At 36.5% G+C, this 21,296-nt stretch overlaps 1 protein-coding gene across 1 annotated transcript; it reads left to right on the plus strand.

Moving 5' to 3' along the window:
- Positions 1 to 310: 310 nt before the first annotated feature.
- LOC112573112 (acetyl-coenzyme A synthetase, cytoplasmic-like) lies at positions 311 to 21,232 on the plus strand. The gene is made up of 16 exons (XM_025253157.1): positions 311 to 679; positions 2,237 to 2,328; positions 2,906 to 3,009; positions 7,377 to 7,449; positions 8,668 to 8,743; positions 8,954 to 9,086; positions 9,365 to 9,480; positions 9,778 to 9,970; positions 10,279 to 10,412; positions 11,527 to 11,659; positions 11,891 to 11,947; positions 12,816 to 12,896; positions 13,313 to 13,421; positions 14,262 to 14,461; positions 14,846 to 14,891; positions 15,497 to 21,232. Exons 1-16 carry the CDS (start codon positions 360 to 362, stop codon positions 15,694 to 15,696), a joined length of 2,067 nt encoding a protein of 688 aa, XP_025108942.1. The 5' UTR covers positions 311 to 359; the 3' UTR covers positions 15,697 to 21,232.
- Positions 21,233 to 21,296: the final 64 nt, after the last annotated feature.

The following is a 21,296-nucleotide window of genomic DNA, read 5'->3' on the forward strand; positions in this document are numbered from 1 at the left end:
TTATTTTAGAGTCAATAATGACATTACCAAGGGAAACAAGTTGTGATCAACACATCTGACTAGTAGTATTCTCCCTTGGCCATGACACTCGATTGAAGGCCGCAAAAGGCAAAGAAAATACTCGCTTATTTCAGTAAGAAAAAAATATTACTGATGTGCAAGCTTTATTCTTTTCACTTCTCTAGTTAGCCTGTATAAAACTCCAACAACATCTATCTTTAGGACGTTTCCGTAAGATTACACTAAAGAGATCCTAGTTGAGTGGCCTGACCTGAGGGAGGTGAAGGTCGCCGTGTCAGAGATATAACCAATCGGACGCTGGCTACCGGCGCGATAGTTGACGGCGCGTTCGTTGGAAGATGGCGGAGACTAATAGTGTTTCAGATGAGGTGTTTAACCCTCCGGTGTCCCTGCAAGCGCAGGCTCATATCAAAACTATGCAAGAATACGAAGAACTTTACAGAGAATCTATCGATGATCCAGAGTCGTTTTGGAAGCGAATTTATGAAACCTTTTACTGGAAATCGCCGCCGACTGGACCCTTCTTGGATTACAATTTCGATATACGGAAGGGTCCGATTTCTATCAAATGGCTAGCAGGAGCACAGACGAATATTTGCTACAATATTCTTGACAGAAACGTTGAAAATGGGCTTGGCGACAAAGTGGCATTTTATTGGTAAGTAAACCCCTTTTACAGATATAGACTATAATATTTCGGACTATAATATTTTTGCTGCCTTTCGTTCCGAAATAATTACACGATATTATGCCCAGGACGAATAATTTCTACATAATTATCGGCAAAGAAACTAATCTTCACATTACGAAGAATAGCTAAAATAGCAACATCTCATTAAGGTGCTCGTGCATACTATCGTGTATTTTAGTAACACAAAAAAAAATGCAGTTAGCTGGAACCTTTTCGTCACCAACAACAATTTACTGTTGCCCTCCGTTCTTTTTCTTTTTTTTTTTTTTTCTATTCATCAGTGTCGCGCGCACTATTCTTAGGAGAGGAAGTTAGGTGTCAAAATACTGGAGATTTTTTATCTTTAACGTCCATTTCAGTAGTGGTCTAGCATAACGTAAGGAATGCGGCAGCTACTAGAAAATGACCCGAAGGAGGTGCGGCTGTGAAGCGATAAAGCGCGTGTCGGTGTCAACAGCGAGAATCACAGACGTAGGTCGTGGTTTCAGAAATCGCTATTGACCTATGCAATTTTCCTCAAGAAGTTTCTTCTGTGTACAAGGCTGAACCAGTTATCGATGATAGCCTTATTCGTTGACTTTTAATAAGACAGCAGCTTCCATTCCAAGAATCATAAATGATTGCGTTTTCACATATTGCATCCGTTGCCATTTCAGTTGACATGTACACCCTACCGTTAGCCCAGATTATTTTGCTGGATCATGGAGAAGCATTATAGAATTCTCCACTTCATTTTTAGATTTTTATAAAATCATTTTTTCTCATATCTAGTTTTTTTGCATGATTATTTCAGCTATTTTGTATGAAGTCTTGTTCAAGTGTCCATGTTAAAGTGTGAAGCATATATTATCAGTATTGAAAAAGCAATTTAAATTGTAAAATTCAAAGTTTGTGTAGACTAGATATTGGAACTTAAAATACTCTAATGTGGACATGACACAAGCTGTTCTAAAATTACATGATAAGGCTGGGAAACAGGGGAAACAAATAGCAAGACCAATTAAAGTTAGCAAACTGCAACTGCTTGTTGACCTTAAATGCACAGGATTCTTTATGTGAGATTCCTGAAAAATGTGAAATTTGGAGTTAGTAGTTTCACATCCTGCTGTTGAGGACTTGCTTTTCTTGAGAAATGGGAAATGTCACTTTCCCTTGCCCATCCAAAACTTAACAGTAAACTTGATTTTAATTATTAATTCTTAAAATAAGGGGGAGAAATTATTAAAGTAGATGGAGAATCATAAGTGGGTGATGTTGTTATGATGTATAATGCTTTTTCTGACTTGAAAATCCAAAGTGCATGCACACAAAATACCCATAACCTGTCCCCTTTTTCACTGCTGATTTCATTAGATTGTAGACAAACAGCAAAACATTTTCCAGTTGCGGTTGTAATTTGTTTTTTGCAAGGTCTTTCTGACAGTTGCAGCATGATGTGAATAGCACTTCTTTATTGTTTATAGTAATATATGTATGGATACACAACTAGTTTTGTATTTTTTATTGTGTGCAACATTTTTCTAGGGAAGGCAACAACCCAGGTGATGACGGAAAGATAACCTATTCCGAGCTTCTGGTGCAAGTGTGCAAGTTTGCCAATGTGCTCAAGGACTTAGGTTTGTCATCCAGCAGGCCACTGAAAGATCTTTTAACGTGATTGCCACCACATGCGTGTCATTAACCCTGTCTGAAATCCTCTGAGCAAATATTAGCTGAAGCATTTTGTCAGAAGCTTAGTTACTTTTTGAAAAGGTCATGATGGAAGCTTCTTTTTCCCAGAGTTACACTGCCAGCATTTTGAGACACCTTTTCTCGACTTTTCTCTGTGCAATTTTAATTTGTGAAAGAAATGCAACCTTCTCTCATTACTGCTTCTTCTTCTTTTTTTTTTTTTTTTATTTTTTTTGTCAACTTTTTTTTTTAAATAAGTAGCATGGATAATGGATGTTGTTAAGGCTGGGTGGGTAGGACTAATGGAAGAGCATCATGTATTTTGTAGGTTTGTTTTTCATTTTCAGTACCCTGTAAACAACTGAGACACTAGCAGCAAGCCAGATTACCAGATTAAATTGTTCTATACAAATAAAGATACGTTTTAAAAAGATTGTTGGGAGATATTTATGGCAATAATCATGAATAATAAATATGCTTATTGTCAGATATAAGACATTTATGCTGTATTTCATTGTTCAGGAGTCGGTGTGGGGGACAGAATCGCTATCTACATGCCGATGATCCCAGAACTGACAGTTGCCATGCTGGCGTGTGCTCGTATTGGTGCTATTCATTCCATTGTGGTATGCTCTTGTGTGGGATGTGTTCCTTTAGGATTAGAAAGGCAAAGGCAAGGATGGTTGTTACATTTGTTTTCATGATCTTTGAGTGTGCTCCTCTTGCTGCTGTCTCACTGTCCTTGCGCAACAATTTTGTCATATTGCAAACAGACATTCCTCAGTTTTTATGCTAGTTCATTGAAGCAGGGGCCTTCCTTTTTTTTTTTTTCCTGTGTGTACATGCACACAGTTTGAAGTCTTCTGTGGTATCTTGTTCAAAATTATTTCACTCAGCCAGTTGAATAATTTTCTTTTTTGAAAAGGATTTTGTGTGCAGGTGTGCTTACATAACAAATGAAAAGGGAAGTTGTATAAAACAGCATGTGTGCATGTATTTCAAAGGGAGTTGGTAATGAATCCTGTCAGTCATGAAAGTAGTATATTTTTAAATACAAAATGCCGATATCAACACAAAACTTTTTTTTTAACTGACCTGTGGAACGTTGTCTTATCACTAGTAATATTTAGTCACAATCCTTTTTTGTAGCTAAGCACTATCGAAAAATTATGATTTGATCTATCAGATTCACCTTGAAAAAAAAAAAACACCCACAAATATTTGCATGGAGGTTTTGGAAATATGATTGTTCTGTATTTTCTGAAGCTTGCAATGCCTCTTACAGTCTTCTTTTCTACACATCTGTTCTTCTGCATTGTGCTTTGAGCAGCTGTATAAATATTGTCAATATCTTGTAAATAAGTCAGTCACAGAGATCATGGTATCTCTTAAGTAGGAAAAATCTTGGACTGTTTGTCACTTAAACTTAATAATAATGGATGATATTGGTCATAAGGGACAGTACTATTTTGAGAAACTTTCATGAGTATATGATACAGACTGTAGTTTAAAATACAGAACAATAAGCCTAATCACCCATCCAATCATAGCATAGTAAGCACAGTCCTACTGGATAACCAAATGAGAGCTTATTTACTTTCACACAACATTGGGGCCCTCCCATGTCATGTACTGTTCAACATCTTTTTCGAGAACATCATACAAGAAAATCAGCATTCCATTTCCATCAGCAAGAGGCCCATATGCAACCTATGCTTTGCAGACAACACAGAGTTGATAGGTGACACCGACAGTAAACTGCATGACCTTGCCAACAGACTGACTTGTTAGAATACCTAATGACCTAATGTGCTCACACTTGCCTGCAGCCTTTATTTATGTAAACCCTTCCATGTTCCAAGATAAAATCGCAGGCTTCACCTCTTTGTCTTTAGTGTTACAGCTCAGAAATAGAAGGAAAGCTGATTTTAGTAATAAATATCACGTTATAAACAAAGCTCAAAAGTTTTAAAATGGTGTTTGCCGCTCGGAAATGTAGGTCTTTACCATTGCAAGCTATGTTATGTGCAAGCATCTAAGTAAAATATTGGCTGCTTGTCTTCATTTGCAGTGGGAACATTCAGTTATCTCACCATTTTTTTTAACTTACGGTAAACATCATGTTTTTGTGCTGATTTAATTTGACTGGTGGTTTTATAATTAACTAAGACAGTAGGACAGTATATTAGGGATTAGTTAATATGATGCAGGCTGAAGAGCTTGAGAATTTCCTTTGTATACACGGGAAAAAACACAAGGTGAAATGTGGATATATTTCTGTTATGCACTCTCACTAGGTTTATCTGGCAAATTTACAATCATCTAGTCAAAAGTTTCTTTAAATGACTTTACTTCGTTCATTTTATTGCAATGTTAACTTTATCCTTAGGTAAGAAGTAAACAGACTAGCAACATTTATGCCCTTATATCACCAGCTCATTCCAGTATCTTTTAATTTTGTTTCTCCATTTGGCATTAGTTTGCTGGCTTCTCGGACACATCCATAGCAGCGCGTCTGTGTGGTGCTGAAGCACGCATACTGATTTCGGCAGGTGTGATTGACCCTAAAGAACTTGATAAATATTGTGCATGGCTTTGATTTAGTCTATTGACCATATAATGTATGGTTAACCATTGTGCATGGCAAGTTTTTATTTATCTTTAGGTGTTGTAGCAAGTCTTTATCATGGCAAGTCCTTGTTTATCTGTAGGTGTTGTGTTAGACATTTTGTTGTATGTTTGGTCATTGCTTGCATGGGTGTGTATTTTTTCCATTTATTTTTTTCTGTATATTTTTCTTGACCTCATTTGTTGAAAAGGTTTTATTATAAATGCTTACTGACACGTTTATATTCTTTCTACTTTCTTACTTTCTGAGTTCATAATATGCATGCACAAACATGGGTGCAACTTGAAGTAGAGCCAAACTGTCTGTGCATGTAAAGTGTTTGTGTTAAGCATGAATTCCAGAAAAATATGGTAGTAGCCCTAGTAGTTTAATTTTTGTCTGTCTCCTGTGTGAGCACACTGCAGCACAGTTTCCTTGTACCCATTTTAATTTTTTACTATTCTACTATGCCCCCCTGAAGAAGCCTTTTATTAGTCAGTGGGAAAGGCTTGGAGCTTATCTAAATTAAGCCTTGAATGGTGCCCATTGATAAAAAATAACGTCAAGAAAATCGTTCGGCTTTTGGAAAGTTGTTGGAGAAAAAATGATGAACTGATTACATTGATTGAAGGAGATTGTTTAGAATCCATCTCACTACTTTCTGCGTAGATGATAATCTGGTAATAACCACCCACAATATAAACAGAAAGGCCCCCTCAGTGTTGCATAGATCACTTCAGAACCAGTCTACACCTTCCACACTATCATAAGTGAATTTTAAAGCATGTTTTCCCATGTGAATGTGATTTCAGTGCGCTGCACGCAAAAGACTATAAATGATATGCCTCAGCAAATGCCTCAGCAAAGGGATGGCATCCACAGCAAACATGAACTATATGAATAGATTAAGAACAATAGGTTAATGTGTGCTGGCCTCATTTAAGTAAATTTGCCTGTTTACTCACTTTGGAGGACACTTTATTTTATGTTGTTTCCTTCCCTTTTCAGCTCTTTTGTCACTGTACTGTACCTTGAGCTTCCATTGTAGAAGAGGTCTATGTGCATTAAATAAATAATTTGTTGAACACAACATTCTAACATGTTTCAATAGTGTTTTTATGGTAAATAGCATTCATTCATAATACACTTCAAATATGGAGGTCACACTTTAGTGACTTTAAATATATAAATTTTGCTCTTCCAAGAAGTACTGTTCAACATAATGCGGGCTTAAAATAAAAGTTATTTTTTTTATTGATGACCTTTTATGCATAGCAGGTTTTGTTTTAATATTTTGGACCAATAAGTAAGCCAAATAAATCGCTGTAGGACAGTAACTTCTTCCTGGAACTTTGGATAGGACCAGCTATGGGCATTTTCTTTTTTGTCTTTTCTTTATGAAACTGATGTACAAAAGCTGATACATTTAATGGTTTGTTCAAAAAACCATAGTGGGATTTTGTGTATGTGTGTGTGTGTGTGTTTCTTTGCCTAGAAACAGGCTGTGCTATGTATGTATGGTGTACTTTGGGTAACTGTAGCCTGTTCCAGCTTGTGTTACAGTACCTAGAGTTACCTTGTATTATGTAGAATATGCATTTTCTTGCATGCATTTTGAATACTATTTTATCTATCCACACAAGGTTTTCTTTTATATATTTGATCAATTGCTGTAATTATAGCTCAGTATTAGTTGGGGGAAGGGGAACTGACAAACCAAAAATCTTACAGCATGATTTCTAAGCAAATCTCCAATAAAAACAAAAGAATCTGTTCATGCAAGTGCATATACACACCCACAAATGCTGTTGTATTAAGCAAGGACCTTTTAGTTAACTTGCTACCTGCTATTAACACATTTTGATTTTGGTCCTCTATCATCAGAGATGTCTGATAGGCAGAAGTGTATTCCATCTTTATATAAAAGCTTTACATAGACATCTTTATCTAATAAACTGTTAACACTTGGATTATATTTTTAATATGTTGTTACAAAATAGGTTACACTTTTTAAAGAGAAAAAAATATAGAGATTATACTTTCTACCTAAGTAACTATCTTTACTAAGGAAAATTCTACTGAGAATTAAGAAGAGAGGAGTGGGAGTGGGGTGTTGAATTCTGCCTTAACAGGTGGTTGCACCCTTAGAAATACCATTGCAGGAAATATCATTTTGGTTTTTGCGTGATTATGTCTTTGTACATATATTAGCATGTGTAGATAATAGACCCTGAGCAACACTGGTTTACTGTTTGATTCACTGTGGTTTGGTTTGGCTTGGTGAGATTAATACCCTCCCAACATTTGGTTTGGTGGAAACTTGGTTAACAGCAGTTGTAAAATGTTTGTAATTGTCCTTTCTTTCTTGTTTTGTTCTTGGTATAGTTTGCTGGGTATTCATCAGAATCACTGGCAGATCGCATCCTTGACGCAGAGTGTTGTGCAATTGTCACTGCAGGTTAGGTTATTGCTCTGGCATTATGTGCTTTTATGATTTGTATATCTTTTTCCTTCTCTTAGTGTCTTTTGATTTATGTAGAACAGGACCTTTGGAGAAGGACAGGTTAACCATTGTATTCAATACTAGCTATAATGCAGCAGTGTATTCATAAACTAATAGAATGTTACCTTTTGCCAATTTGTGTGTGATTGTGTATGAGGTGGTAATGTAGAAGTTATGACAAGAATAGGGTGTAGCCATTGTGTAGATGTGTGTGTGGAAACCTACTTTGAATGATTAAGTACTTGGATCTGCGATGAATTGTTCAGAGCTAAAATTGTTTTTTGTTGAGTGCCTTATCACTTGTATAACAGAGCCAAGCCATAACTTTAGCGAGAAATGTCATTGTTTATTAAATTATGTCATTAGTTTGTGTCTGTTTGGGGATAGGGGGGGATGCAAAGATTATTGAAAACGTGTCTTGAGAAAGAGCTTAGAACAAAACTAAAAGTAAAATTGTCTTTACTCCTGTACCATGTATCTGGTAAATATTAGCGGTCCACCTGCTGATCATCTGTTAGCTCTTGCTTGTCACAAGTTTTTAAGACTTAAAAAGGGTTAAAGAAATCTTTTTTTTTTTTTCTTGTCTCATTTTCCTGTTCCTTCAGAATCATTTTCCACTACTTAAGCTGTAAATTAACTCAAATGAAACCGTTTCATTTGCATGCAGGTGCTTTATTGCAGTGATGTTGCATCAAGACCACTCAGATACTTTCTGCTATGATTTTGTTTTTCATGTAGAGCATAAGCAAAAAACTAGTATAAGTCTTGGAAATTAAATTTAATTACGGTAAAAAACATATTCATTGGTAATTCCAGATAACTTATAAGTGTATTTCTGCTACTACAAACTGGATTAGTTACTAGATTCTTGAAAAAAGCAATGTGCCTTTGCATATTCAATGTCTTATTGTCTTCTTCCATAGCGAAAATGAGTACTGTAACATGGAGTGTGTCATCATAGCTAATGCCTTCCAAAAAAATTTTGAAAAATGTGCCTTATTTGTGTATTGTTATTGTCATGAAATGAAGCAATTATCTATATTGCTAATTAACCAAGTAACTAAATATCTGTTTATTTCATGTTGTAATGCAGATGTTGAAACCCACACGTTCAATGTCTGTTAGTTAGTGCTGGTAAGCATGTGTTTGTAATGTTTTTAATGATGTTACCAGATGGAGTTTGGCGTGGCAACAAACTACTCAATTTGAAAAATATTGTCGACAGAGCAATGTCCTTGTGTGAAAAAAGGTTTGACCTTTTGTGGTTCTTCCCTAAATGTAGTATAGAGATAGCTAAATGTGGTCTTTGAAAATTTTATGTTGAAAAGCATCATAAGTTTAAGACTCTTAAAAGTGGATGGTGTTATTGGTTATATCCACAGCACCTTAATATGGATCTTTATTATTTTTGCTGCTGTCATTTCCTGTAGAGATTTTTGCTATTTTTTTTTCTTTGTAGAAACCACCTTGTGAATAAGTGTGTTGTGGTACGACATCTGGGTCCAAAATGTGAAAATCTGGTTGATGGTATGATTAGCAACAACCTGTGTGAAGAAAGTCAGCTAGGAAAACGTCCAGTCCATGGCTTCAAGGCAAGTTCCCAGGGCCACATCCATTTAAGATGTATTTATTTTCAAACTGGAGTTCTGAGTGCTTTTTTCTTTATTATGATATTGATAGAAAATCAGGTGATGACTAAAGAAGTATCTAGAATCATGTAAGTGTTAGTATTGTGAGGTTATAAAAATCAAAAATATCTAGTATCATATGTGTTAGTACTGTGAAATTAAGGGTTCCACAAACAAGTTCGAGACTTCCTGGCCAATAAGTCATGATTTTTGTGTACAACTTGTGGTGGACTTGATGACAGATTAGCTGGCAAGATGGACGGGACATCTGGTGGCATGATTTAATGGGCACAGTAGACAGTGTGTGTGAGCCAGTCTGGATGGATGCTGAAGACCCCTTGTTCATGTTATACACAAGGTAGGCACATACCTTCTGGAAATGAGAGAAAAAAAAAGCACTATTTGATGCACAAAACTTGAAAACATATTCTTTCTAGTTTATCCCAAAAAAAGTCCTTTCTTAACATATTTTGTCTTGTTTATTTTCTCCATCTTCCACATCGGTGATTGTATATAATACACAGCTGTCTGCCTTAGGTGACTAATAGCACATAACTTAGGAGTGTGCTGGTGTTGATCCTAGAAAACTTTGTTTCATGGGTAATCAGGGTAAGATTATGTCATATTGTGGTACTATCATCTTGGCTTGTCACAGCGGATCAACAGGCATTCCCAAGGGTGTCCTCCACACAACTGGGGGCTATATGATGTATGCCACAGCCACTTTCAAGTACACCTTTGACTTCCACCCTGACGATATTTACTGGTGCACTGCAGACATTGGCTGGATCACTGGCCACACCTATGTCACCTATGGACCACTTGCTAATGGAGCTACAAGTGTCATGGTAGGTTCTCAGACATCCTTATATTCTGGAGGCATTTGTCATTATTTTATGTCATCAGATAGAACTCACTTTGTTTTCTGTGAGTTAATTTGGTCTATCTTTTTTTTTTTTATTAGTAGAAGTGCCTTAGCAGTAAACAGAAGAGTCATATAGTGACCTTGAGAGTAAAGTATCTCCTAATTTACATTAGGTGGTTATATTTGGTCTGGGATTCTTTATCTCTCTCTTTATGAGTACAACATACTTGCAGAAAAATACAGAAAAGTTAAATTATATGTTGTTGATATCTAAATGTGTGTTATGTGCAGTTTGAAGGTACACCATTTTATCCAGATGCGGGCCGTTTCTGGGCCATAGTGGACAAATACAAAGTCAACACATTCTATACAGCTCCAACAGCCATTAGATCACTAATGAAGTTTGGGGATGAGTTTGTCACCAAGTAAGTCATTGTATCTATTCAAGTATATAAGCTGGAAATATTTTAACTTTTTATTAGACAGATGAATGAATCTTTGGGTTTATAAAATATGGAATTAAAATCCAAACCCTAAAAGCAGCGACAGCCATCCTTTGAAAATAAAAATCTGGATATGCAGGAAGAGTGAGTGAAGTATTGTGTAAGGTTTTAAAGAAAGGCCTACTGCAGGAGCAATTGAAAAACTAGAACTGAACTTGTGGGGAATGACAATGACAAGGAACAATGAGAAAGTATAGGAGGAGGGATGAAGAGTGTGGCATCCAGTTGTAATTAAATTATTTCATTAGATAAAGATATACTCAAGGCTTTGATAAGGCTGTGGTGACGGTCAGTAGGTTTAAAAATTATGTTTAGTTATGATTGCAGTGCACGAGAGCAATACAGTAGAAATAAATGATTTGTTTCTCATTTTGTTACCACTTATTAGCATTATTTTGGTTACCGATGTTTATAAAAATAAAAAAAAATCCAGTGAAATCGACCGTTGTGTCCTTCCGCCGAGTAACCACAATAGTTTCCTGAGATGGTCAAGCAGACGAACTTGCTTGTGACATAGGACCAAGACAGACAGCAAGTGTCAGTGATCATTTCTAGGATTTGAACTCGTGATCAGTGGTGTCTCATGAGTTAATGTAGGTTTTAAAGTGACCTTTTCAAAGCACTGTTTTAAAAATTATAGAAAACAGTCTGTCTCACTTGGTAAGCAGTTTTGGTCATATGTCATAAGGTCATGTGACGGAGAACGAGACTTCGTCTAAGCAAACAAAAGATCGAGTCCTGTGTAATTTCTCTTATTAAACACAACATGCTACAAAACCTTCAACTTTTTCCAAATAAACGGACACAAAAATAGACGAGATACAAATTGATCCTATTCTTTACGAGATTCTAATCAGTTTTATTTTGCCTTTACAATCCCTTTAAATCATCAAGAGCCCTGGACTGTGTATTGAGAGCTGTGGATTGTGGGGAGAAAAGCAAAATTGGAGGATGAAAAGGGTGAACAGAAAAGAGATGAGAGTGAAGGATGAGAGAGCAGATTTTTTTATGACATCATTTGCAAAATGCCATCTAGGTACAGCCGTTCATCATTGAGAATCTTGGGTACTGTGGGGGAACCCATTAACCCAGAGGCATGGCTGTGGTACCATCGTGTTGTAGGCAATTCCACATGTGCTATTGTGGACACCTTTTGGCAGACTGAAACGGTAGGAACATCCCTGTGTATTTATGAGTGCGTGCACCTGCATGTGTGAGATATTCTTAATCAGCTTTTTTTTTATTCAGGAAGGAGTTTTCTATGTACATTTTTGAGGTATTTGAAAGGAGTTGCTGTATAGATTTGCTAAAAGATTTCAGGCTTATTAAAATGAAGCTGAACACCTTGTTGAATTAACATAAAATGAAAACTTCATCTTTTTTTTCTTTTTTTTGTACAGGGAGGTCATGTCATCACACCTTTGCCTGGCGCCACACCTACGAAGCCTGGCTCAGCCGTATGTTTTAAAGCATAAATATAAGATCATTTTGAAACACTTTTTTTTTATATATATATCATTTATGGGATTGGTGTTGATGAGAGTTGTTGTAGTTTTCTCCTTTGTCTTGACTTCGAGCTTTTCATTCCATGTTGTGTGCATTTTTTGTAAGTGCAGCATGTTGAGGAACAATTGGAGTTTGGTCCAGTGTGATGTTAATGTAGTATTTCCTGTGGGCTTGGTTGAGCTATATATCTAATCCTGTGGGCTGATTGAGCTGTATTTTCAGTCCTTTGGGCTTTGTTGAGCTGTGTTTTGGGTCCTGTGAGCTTGATTGAGCTGTATTTTGGGGGAGGGGGATCTGTAGGCTTGGTTATTTGTTTTCTCTATGTGGTCTGGTTGCTGTGTTTGTGCAGCATGTCTAGTCTAACCTTGAAGGTCATGCATTTTTTTCTGGTCCATGGTGTGGTCAAACTATACAGCATTTCTAGCATACTAGTTGTGGTCATTCACATCAGATCCCAGAAATCTTATGATGTTACCTTTTTCGAATTAGCTTTGTTTTAAAAGGACACAACTAAAAGCACTGAACAGGATAAAGGTTTATCTGAATTGAGAAAATAATTTTTTTTTTTTTTTTTTTTTACAGCGGTAAAGAAGGGGAGAATATCTGAAGGGATACTGATAAACGTTATTTCTAGGATTTTTCACCAAGGAAGAGATGTTTGTTTTAATTTACTATATATACTCTTTAGATTTAACATGTTCAGAATCTTGTTATCTGCATTATGTTTGTGTTAGTCTGTTTTCCTGGCTGTTGAAATAAATTTAACTAAAAATTACATTCCAAGGTCTTACAGAAGGGTGCCAACTCTTGTATTTGCAGACATTCCCATTCTTTGGTATTTTGCCTACAATTCTGTCTGAAGAAGGACATGAGATTAAGGGAACTGGAGAGGGATACTTGGTAAGCTTCATTTTTTTTTTCATTCCCTTTATCATGAGAAGCTATTTATCATGGACATCATCCGTTTTTCATTTGATTAAAATGGCGGTTGGTCTGTGCATATCCCACGACTAATTGATAGACGATAAAGTTTCACTTTGTATATATACAATGAGCAACAAATGTGTCATTACACTGAATAGTAACTTCTGTACTCAGTGGATGAATCAACCAAGGGTCATGGTCAAATCAACTTGGTTGAATTGGTAAATGGCCAAATCAACTGGTGACCCACACACACCCCTGCACACAGACATCACTTTCTCCTTCCTTTATTTCTCTCTCTCACACACACACAAACACATGCTTAACAGTTCATCTATAAAGAAAAAACTGATCCAGTAGAACACGCACCTCTTGTTCTATTGTCAATTTAGGTTTTCAAACAGCCATGGCCTGGTATCATGCGTACTGTGCATGGAGACCATGAGAGGTTTGAGACAACTTACTTCAAGAAGTTCCCAGGCTACTACTGCACAGGAGATGGTGAGAGACTGTTGGAGTTGTACAAATTTACTTATCACAACATTGCCTGTTAATGCTAATTCCAGCAGTCTTTTGCTAATTCTGTACCCTCCCTTTGGTAATCCTTTATGCGTTTCCTCTGTTCATCTATGCTTCCAAAGAACAGGGCATTTCTCTTCAAGAGAGATTTAGAGGTTTTCATTTGTAAGAAGATAATATTGCCAGAGCTCGTCATAATTCAGTGGCGTAGGAAGATGTTAGGCGTTGGGGGGGCAAATTCCCTGCTGACAGTGAACGGCGTTCGCACTCGCACATTTCGTAAAAAAGGATGGGGGTGGGGGGTACTGCACGCACGCTCGATCTGATCGTCAGAGGTGTTAGAGCCTCCACTTGCCTCAGGGCTCAGGGCCGGCTTTTGTGACGGTGATGACCGTCTCCTCTCTACGTTCCCCTACCTTTCTTCAGTTCTTTGCTCTTTGTGAGGAATTACGTCTCAAATATTGGGGGGGGGGGCAAAAGGATATTCCTGCCCCCCTGTATTTTCCTTGGGGGGCGGCTGCCCCCGCTGCCCCCCTGGTTTCTACGCCACTGTAATTATAGCAAGGAATACTTTCTGGTTTTAATTTTTAGAACGAGTTCTTACTGGGAGATAACCATATCTTTCAGCTGAACCATCACTTGTTCTCATGGATTCGCTTTTGGCAGTCAGGTTTTTTTCCAATTCTTTTACTTGCATTTCTGGTGATGCTCAATACCAGAATGGTGGTTCCATAACTAACATGTTTTCTGTGGTAGGAAATGATGTGATTATATTTCTTAACATGCATTATTTGTTTCATTTGTTGGGGTTTTTTTTCGAAGGAGCCCACAGAGACAAAGATGGCTACCTCTGGATAACAGGTCGCATCGACGATCTGGTGAATGTTTCTGGGCATCTTCTCTCCACAGCAGAAGTGGAGTCAGCCCTAATAGAACACCACTCTGTGGCTGAGGCAGCCTCTGTCTCTCATCCTCATCCTATCAAAGGAGAATGTATCTACTGCTTTGTTACATTAAAAGAGGTGTGTTATTCTTGTGATATTCAGATATTCTGGTGAACATGTATGCATGTGAGGTGCATGCGTGTGTATGTGCACATGTGAGCATGTGCCTTTTAGAGGAGTACTAAGAGAGAACAGCAAAGGGTGCATAAGTGTTTAATAGTTGTTTTACTTTTTGATTGCTTTGGATTTTGCCATTCTTTTTCCCTTATTTGCTGTATATTATTAGCATATATGACTATAATGTGGTAGTTTTGACATCCATTCTTTTATTGACACACATATATATATATACAAATGACATTCTACTGAACTAAAGTATCACATGGCTCTTGTCACCTTCTGGTAAGGTATTTGTTGATGTGCAACAGCTAGAAAAGTTGGTCATCTGCTTGATTTGTTCAGGGACACAACTTAACTGATGAACTCGTGATGGAGCTGAAGAACAAAGGTATGCAGATGCTAGTAGTTAAAAACAGGTGGTTACCTAGGCATAAGTGATATCAGTAATTTTCCAAAGATGCCCTTGAGAATTTCTGATCAGCCAGATTAATAAACTTTAAATATTTGTTACGTTTCATGGAAATTTCCTTCTATGTCTAGCTGCTTCATCATGTTGTTTATGGTTTTGAGGTAAGATGAGAAGTATAGTTATCCCACTTTTAAAGTTCTTCCAGAATGCAATATTTTTATAAAATAGTTGGTTAACAGGTATGCCAGGAACATAATGGTGATAACACAGCATCTTCACATACTTTTTTAATAACCTGTTTTACCTCTTTCTGTGCAAAATGCATTTGAAAGATTTCTTTTCGTTCTGGTACCAGTGATGAAGAGTGCAGCTAATACTAACCCCACCCAAAACAAATTTAGACAAATGGAGATCAGAACACAAGTTATAAACTATAAACTATCTACCAAAAGGAGGAAATCTTTTAAGAGTAAATATTTCACTATGAAAGTGGAATGCATTTCATTTGTTTAAATAAATTGAACTTTGGCAGTTGAGAATAAGTGAACTTAAAAAGACTTTTTTCCCTCTTTTTGTGTGTCCAGTGAGACATAAAATAGGACCCTTTGCCCAGCCTGACTTCATTCAGAATGCCCCAGCCTTGCCAAAGACAAGGTCAGGAAAGATAATGCGGCGCATACTTCGCAAAATTGCAAGAGGAGACAGAGACTTGGGTGACACGTCCACTCTGGCAGATGAAAGCGTCATTGATGTACTGTTCAAATATCGTGCCCAAGATGCCTAGTTAATGTGTGTGATGGTTCGAAGGTGTGTTCACTGCCTTCGGACTGTGGCTTTTATAAGAGGTGGTAAGCTCCACAGGCTTTAAGTTATTCAGCTTCATCCCATTCCCTTAAATTGTCACTTACATATGACCAAAACCAACCCTAACCTAGACCACCTAAAGAGTGGCATGTTTGTAGTTGTTTTTGCCTGTAAATATTTAGTAATCTAATGCCATGGGTAAAGTTGTTGTCGTATATGTGCAATTATCTTTTTCTTGTGATGATAATCAGTTTGTTAGTAATGTTTAAATCACAAGCCCAGAAAATTGGCCTGCTTATCAGATCTCTATCAGAAGTTTGTGTTCTAGCAAGAAGGCAGCATGTCAGAGAGACTATCATAAAGACATATCATGACAACCAGGTCTAAGTGCAACATTGGAAAATTAATCTGATGAATCAAATTTAACAAATCTGAGCAGTTTCCTTACAATTCTACAATCTTTATCTTTGACATCTTGCTGCCTTTCTGTCTTTGCTGCAGCTTATGCCTTTAGAGCTGTAAGCTACGTTAGATACATGAATATGAGCATTGCTGAATCTCTCCACATTCTGGTTGTGAGTTTTTTGCATATCTATAGGTTTTAATCCACCTTATTTTGTCATGATATGCTGTAATTTTCTTTTTGAAATACTCAGTAACATGTTGTCTCCATCCTTACCCCTACCCCCTGTGCATTTCCACTATAACCACTGCTAAGGTCATTTCTGACAACCCTGATGTTTAAAGTGTGCTAGGCTTCACAAAAACTTGATGAGTGGCCATGTAACATTTGAAATTTTTTGACTCAGTTTGATCATTAACATTTAGCATTTGATATATGCTCCACACAATTTCGGAGTTATATTTGAAATGTGCATGTTTTACTTTGGTTTACTTTTAAGAGTACTGCACAAAAAAACAAAACACACAGGAACAAAAGTTTTATCAGAAACAAAATTTTTATCAGAAAGTTTACTGCGTTTTTAAAGTGTGAAGCATTGTTATTGGCTGTACTCTATGGTACCATTGTGATCAGGGTTAAGGTTACCGAAAATGTGATCTTTCTTTACTGAAATCCTTTACAAGCAATTTTTGTGTGTGTGCTGTACAATTTTTGACCTAAGTTATGTTTCTCCTATTGTCTTTATTGCGGAGGTTTTTTAAAACTTAAATTTTGTTCTTGCAAATATGGTCAGCATTGTGAAATTTGCATTTGTTTGTGCCAGTAGGTGTTACTGTTGACTTCATATAGTGCTACTTGCACTGCGTAGTGAGATCCCAGGAGGCTATTGTTTTACATCTCAGAGAATCTAGTCTGTACGCAAAATGCAAGTGGTTAAACCTGCTGCAAATAGTGGATGTGATTTGAGTTTTGCACCACTGTGAAAGTTTTATAGGTCACTTTACATGATCTTTCTTGAAACTTGAGGATGTCTTTCCAAATGGAGCTCTTATTTCTTATTTTATTTGTCATGGCCTGAACGATGAGTTCTTGGGAAATTGGTTTCTTATTTGAGGGTTAGTTGATTTTCTTTTATTGGACATGATTTCCTGAGGGACATTTTCATACTTACATAATCAAATTTTGTTCCACTTCTAAGTATAGCTGCCTCATTAAGTACCTTCAAAGACAAATACATACTCAGATTTTTTGGTGGGTGTTGGATTGCTTTGTAATCACAGGCTCAGTTTCTTGGTCTTTTGGTGATTTGTTGGGTTTGTCTTCCTTCTACCCTACCCTTCCACTTTGAAATTTAGGGTAGGGTACAAGTTTACACATAAAACAGACTTAGATTTTGTTGGGAACTGTCAGAGGAACCAACAATAACATAAAGGAAGCATTAATGATGCTGGTGATGTTCACAAGCAAGAGGCACAAATATTTCCAGATGTAGCATCTTTCTCAGTGATATTATTCTGATCATATACTCATGTTTATTCTTGCCGACAGTTAGGCTACATGTAGTTGCAGTAATCTCATTTGATGAAGCCCTAAGTTATTTTCATGAAAATAACATTTTGTTTGCTTACATTTTGTTTTATGATGTGCATGCTGTTTTTGTGTGATTATTAACTATGTTTTTAAATTGAGGTTCAAAACAGAGAAGTTATAATGATACAGTCCTATGTCAGGAAAATGTGTTACAGTTGATATGGACCACTGTGTTCTGTATCAACACATGTTCTTGAAACATGCTACATGTACATCGATCTATGATGAAGAGCATGTTGGGACAGGTATCTGTTTCACCACATTTCCTCTTACAACTGGAGAGTTGTTCCACAAGTTTGTAAACTTTTCTAAAGGCATTAGAGTTCAAAACCATGGTCTTGTAACAAAATTTGGTAGCTTTTTCATTACCACTTTTGACCCAAGCTACATCAGAGTATGTACGTACCCTATTACCAGTACGGCTGCCCCATATAACTTTGGTACAGTTATCAACAGCATGCCCTACTGTAGGTAAAGGTAAGATAAAGGTCATCCCCTAACCTTTTCAGGTTGTTGGGGGCAAGGTGTTAGAGACCTCACTTTTCTGGGGGCCAGCTTTACGTGAGGGTGGTGCCCATCTCTTCCTCGCTGCTTTATCTTCCCCACTATGGAGTCAGGTACCCATTCCCACCAACTGGGGAAAGTTTTTGCTAGTTGGGTATTGTAACAGCTCGTTGTTGGTTTGGATACAAGCACTCTAACCACTTGGCTTTCTGCTTCCTTACAATACCATTAGATGACTGTACCTTGATGCATCATTAGTGACTGCTTAGATGGCTGCAGCATATTCATGCTCTCTTTATTGTGTAACTTTGTCTCACACTATTTAACTGTCTCTTTGACTTTTGTGTTCATTTCATGTAAAGAAAAATATATTTCCAAGTATGCTTCTTTTAGCAGGAAAAGAGTAGTTTAATGTATGCAGAAATACATTCACAGCATTTTGATGTCCTTGTGCTACTTTTGTGTTCATAGACTTAAGATACTGGGAACATTCTGTGCATTATTTTCTAGATTTTCCATGTACATCTTTTTTCAGGTTCATTATAAACTAATGTCTCATTATTTTGAAGTGTACTTTAAAAGTCTTCTTGAGTTATTGTCACTTCTTATTGCCGTGAAGATTTAATACTTGATAAATCTTAGTACGAAAACTCATTTCCCACTTCCTTACACAAAATAAATTGGCAACCTTAGTTTAAATGCACATAAAGATGATGTTTAGTTGTATCTGAAGCATTAACAGACACCTGAAAGGGACACAATTTATCCATAGGCAGACCAGTGCATTTTGTGTGTCATTCGCAGACATTTACAAGAGGATCTCTTCGTAAATTGTGTCAGATCTGTGGTTTAGCCATTGTGATGTTTGAATGTCCTTAAGGTCTTGTTTTCTTTGTAAATTGTGAAGCTGGTGCTGGTATGAAATTATGAGTTGATATGTGACTGACTTAGGTGCAGTAGCTGTGGGTGCACTGACCCTATTCTGCAGCTGTCGGCATGTCATCACTTTTGTACCTTGACAGGTTCTCTTAACATGCCTTGAATTCTGTGTCATACCAAATAAATTTAAATAATAGTAATCAACATCAATATGTATTTTAAAAAAACATGCCCGTTACTTGATATATTGCATGTTTGTTTTTTGTTTTTTTTGTGTCAAAACAGAATTATAAATCACGTAAGTTCAGAATCACATCAACAGAAATATCAATAATCAAACTTAATTTGAATGGGTTGTGTATTCTTGCATGCTTTATTGATGAAAACAAGCGCTGGCTTTAAGAGGAAGAAGCAGCTATGGTGTAAGCCTGTTAGAATATGCTTTGCAACATCCTCTTATGTAAAAACTTTTACTTGGGAGAACTAGCTTGCTTGCTTATAGAGCTATTAGGTTTCTTGTAACAAAATCTTAGATCCATTTTCCATACCAGTTGTGGTTTTTTTTTTAGATCATGCATGTGCACATAATAGATATGCTTAAATGTCTGAAAAACCACAGGGCTGTCTACTACAGAACAATAATGCTTCTTTTAACATTCAGTTTCTAGCCAGTTGGTGGCACATTACGCTTGTTCCTTTATTTCATAAGATTTTTCTTAGAAAAAATGTACTCAAGAAAGTTATTTAATGATTTCTATGAAGTTTACTTTATCTAGGTGTCCATGATGCTGTAGGTAATTTGTGTGATGTAGAACAATTTGCCAAAGCTAAGTTATTTACTTTTATGGATTCAATTATATGCAATATATGTCTCCACAACTATGCTCGGAAATGGTACTTAAATTTAGCTGATGCTGTGATGTTAAATACTATTTTATCAGTTTTTCTTCCTCAAAGAAATGGTCACTAGTAGATAGTACTTTTGCATGTGCATTGTTGTAATATAATGAATGCAACTTTTTAGAGTGAAAGATCTTTATGCTGATTTGGAAAAAAAAAATTGAAATCTGCACAAAATGATCGAGTTTAAATTGTATCAAGTGAATATTGTTACCGACAATGTGATTGTACCAAATCAGTCACAACAGGGGAATAAGCTATTGATCAGTACATTTGACTTAAGAGCAAAGGGTTGCTCTGTCAAAGCCTGGGGTTGGGAAAATCCCTCTAACCACCCAGCAGCTGATTGATCAGCAGAGGTAAATATTGCAGGAGAGGGTGCTTTCCATCTTCCACATGCTGTACCCTAGACACAATAGACCACTCCCTCTAGGGTCTCTAAGTTAAGCCATTACCATTACTCAGTAATGACTCGATAATTCATAGGCAAGAGAAAGTGCTAATCAGACCAGGTGGAGGTTTGTTTTTTTGTTTAGAGAGAAGGTAATTAAGGCATATTGGTATGAGCTAAATGCAGATTTCAACAGGCATGAGTAAAATGTTTTTCAATTTTCTGACTTTTTGAGGGGTTAGAAAACATTCCATGGGAGTAGAGGACTCCTGTATTTTGGGGGAGATAATATAGCACTAGGATGAGTTGATGTATGTTTAAAAAAAAGTATGTAAGATGAAGTAACATGCACCAAGTATTGATTGGCATTCTGTTCAGAGACAAGTGTTATGTGGCTTCATATTCCTCAATTTTTTTAAAAAAGAAGAGAAAATTGATATCAATTTACAAAAGTAGTTGTGACTTGTTAATTGTGGAAAATGCTTTATATCTTATGCGATTTCAGCTAGAAAGTTTGTTGTTAAACAGGAATTTGTGCAAAATGAGATGTGCAGGTGAAAGGTACTGACAAAATGCCTTTTTTTTTTAAGAATGAAAATATACAGATCTGGGGAGGTCCAGTTTGTAAAATAGAATGAAATATATTTGATAACAATATTAATATTGAACAGTGTGTGCATAGATTGGCAGAAATTAATGTGCATGTTTATAGTTAAATGGACCACATCTGCAGATTTTTAATATGCTATAAATCTAACATAAGTATATATAAGTTAAAGGTTTCTGTAGATTTTCAATATTCCACAAAGTATAAGTTTGATTTTATGTAATAAAGTTATTCGAAAGTTTGCTTTCCTTGCACATTGTTAAATGCTGTGTATGTGTATGAAAGAGATGTATACGTATAGTTGTC

This window comes from Pomacea canaliculata, linkage group LG10, assembly GCF_003073045.1.
Source record: "Pomacea canaliculata isolate SZHN2017 linkage group LG10, ASM307304v1, whole genome shotgun sequence".
Classification (NCBI taxonomy): Eukaryota; Metazoa; Mollusca; class Gastropoda; order Architaenioglossa; family Ampullariidae; genus Pomacea; species Pomacea canaliculata.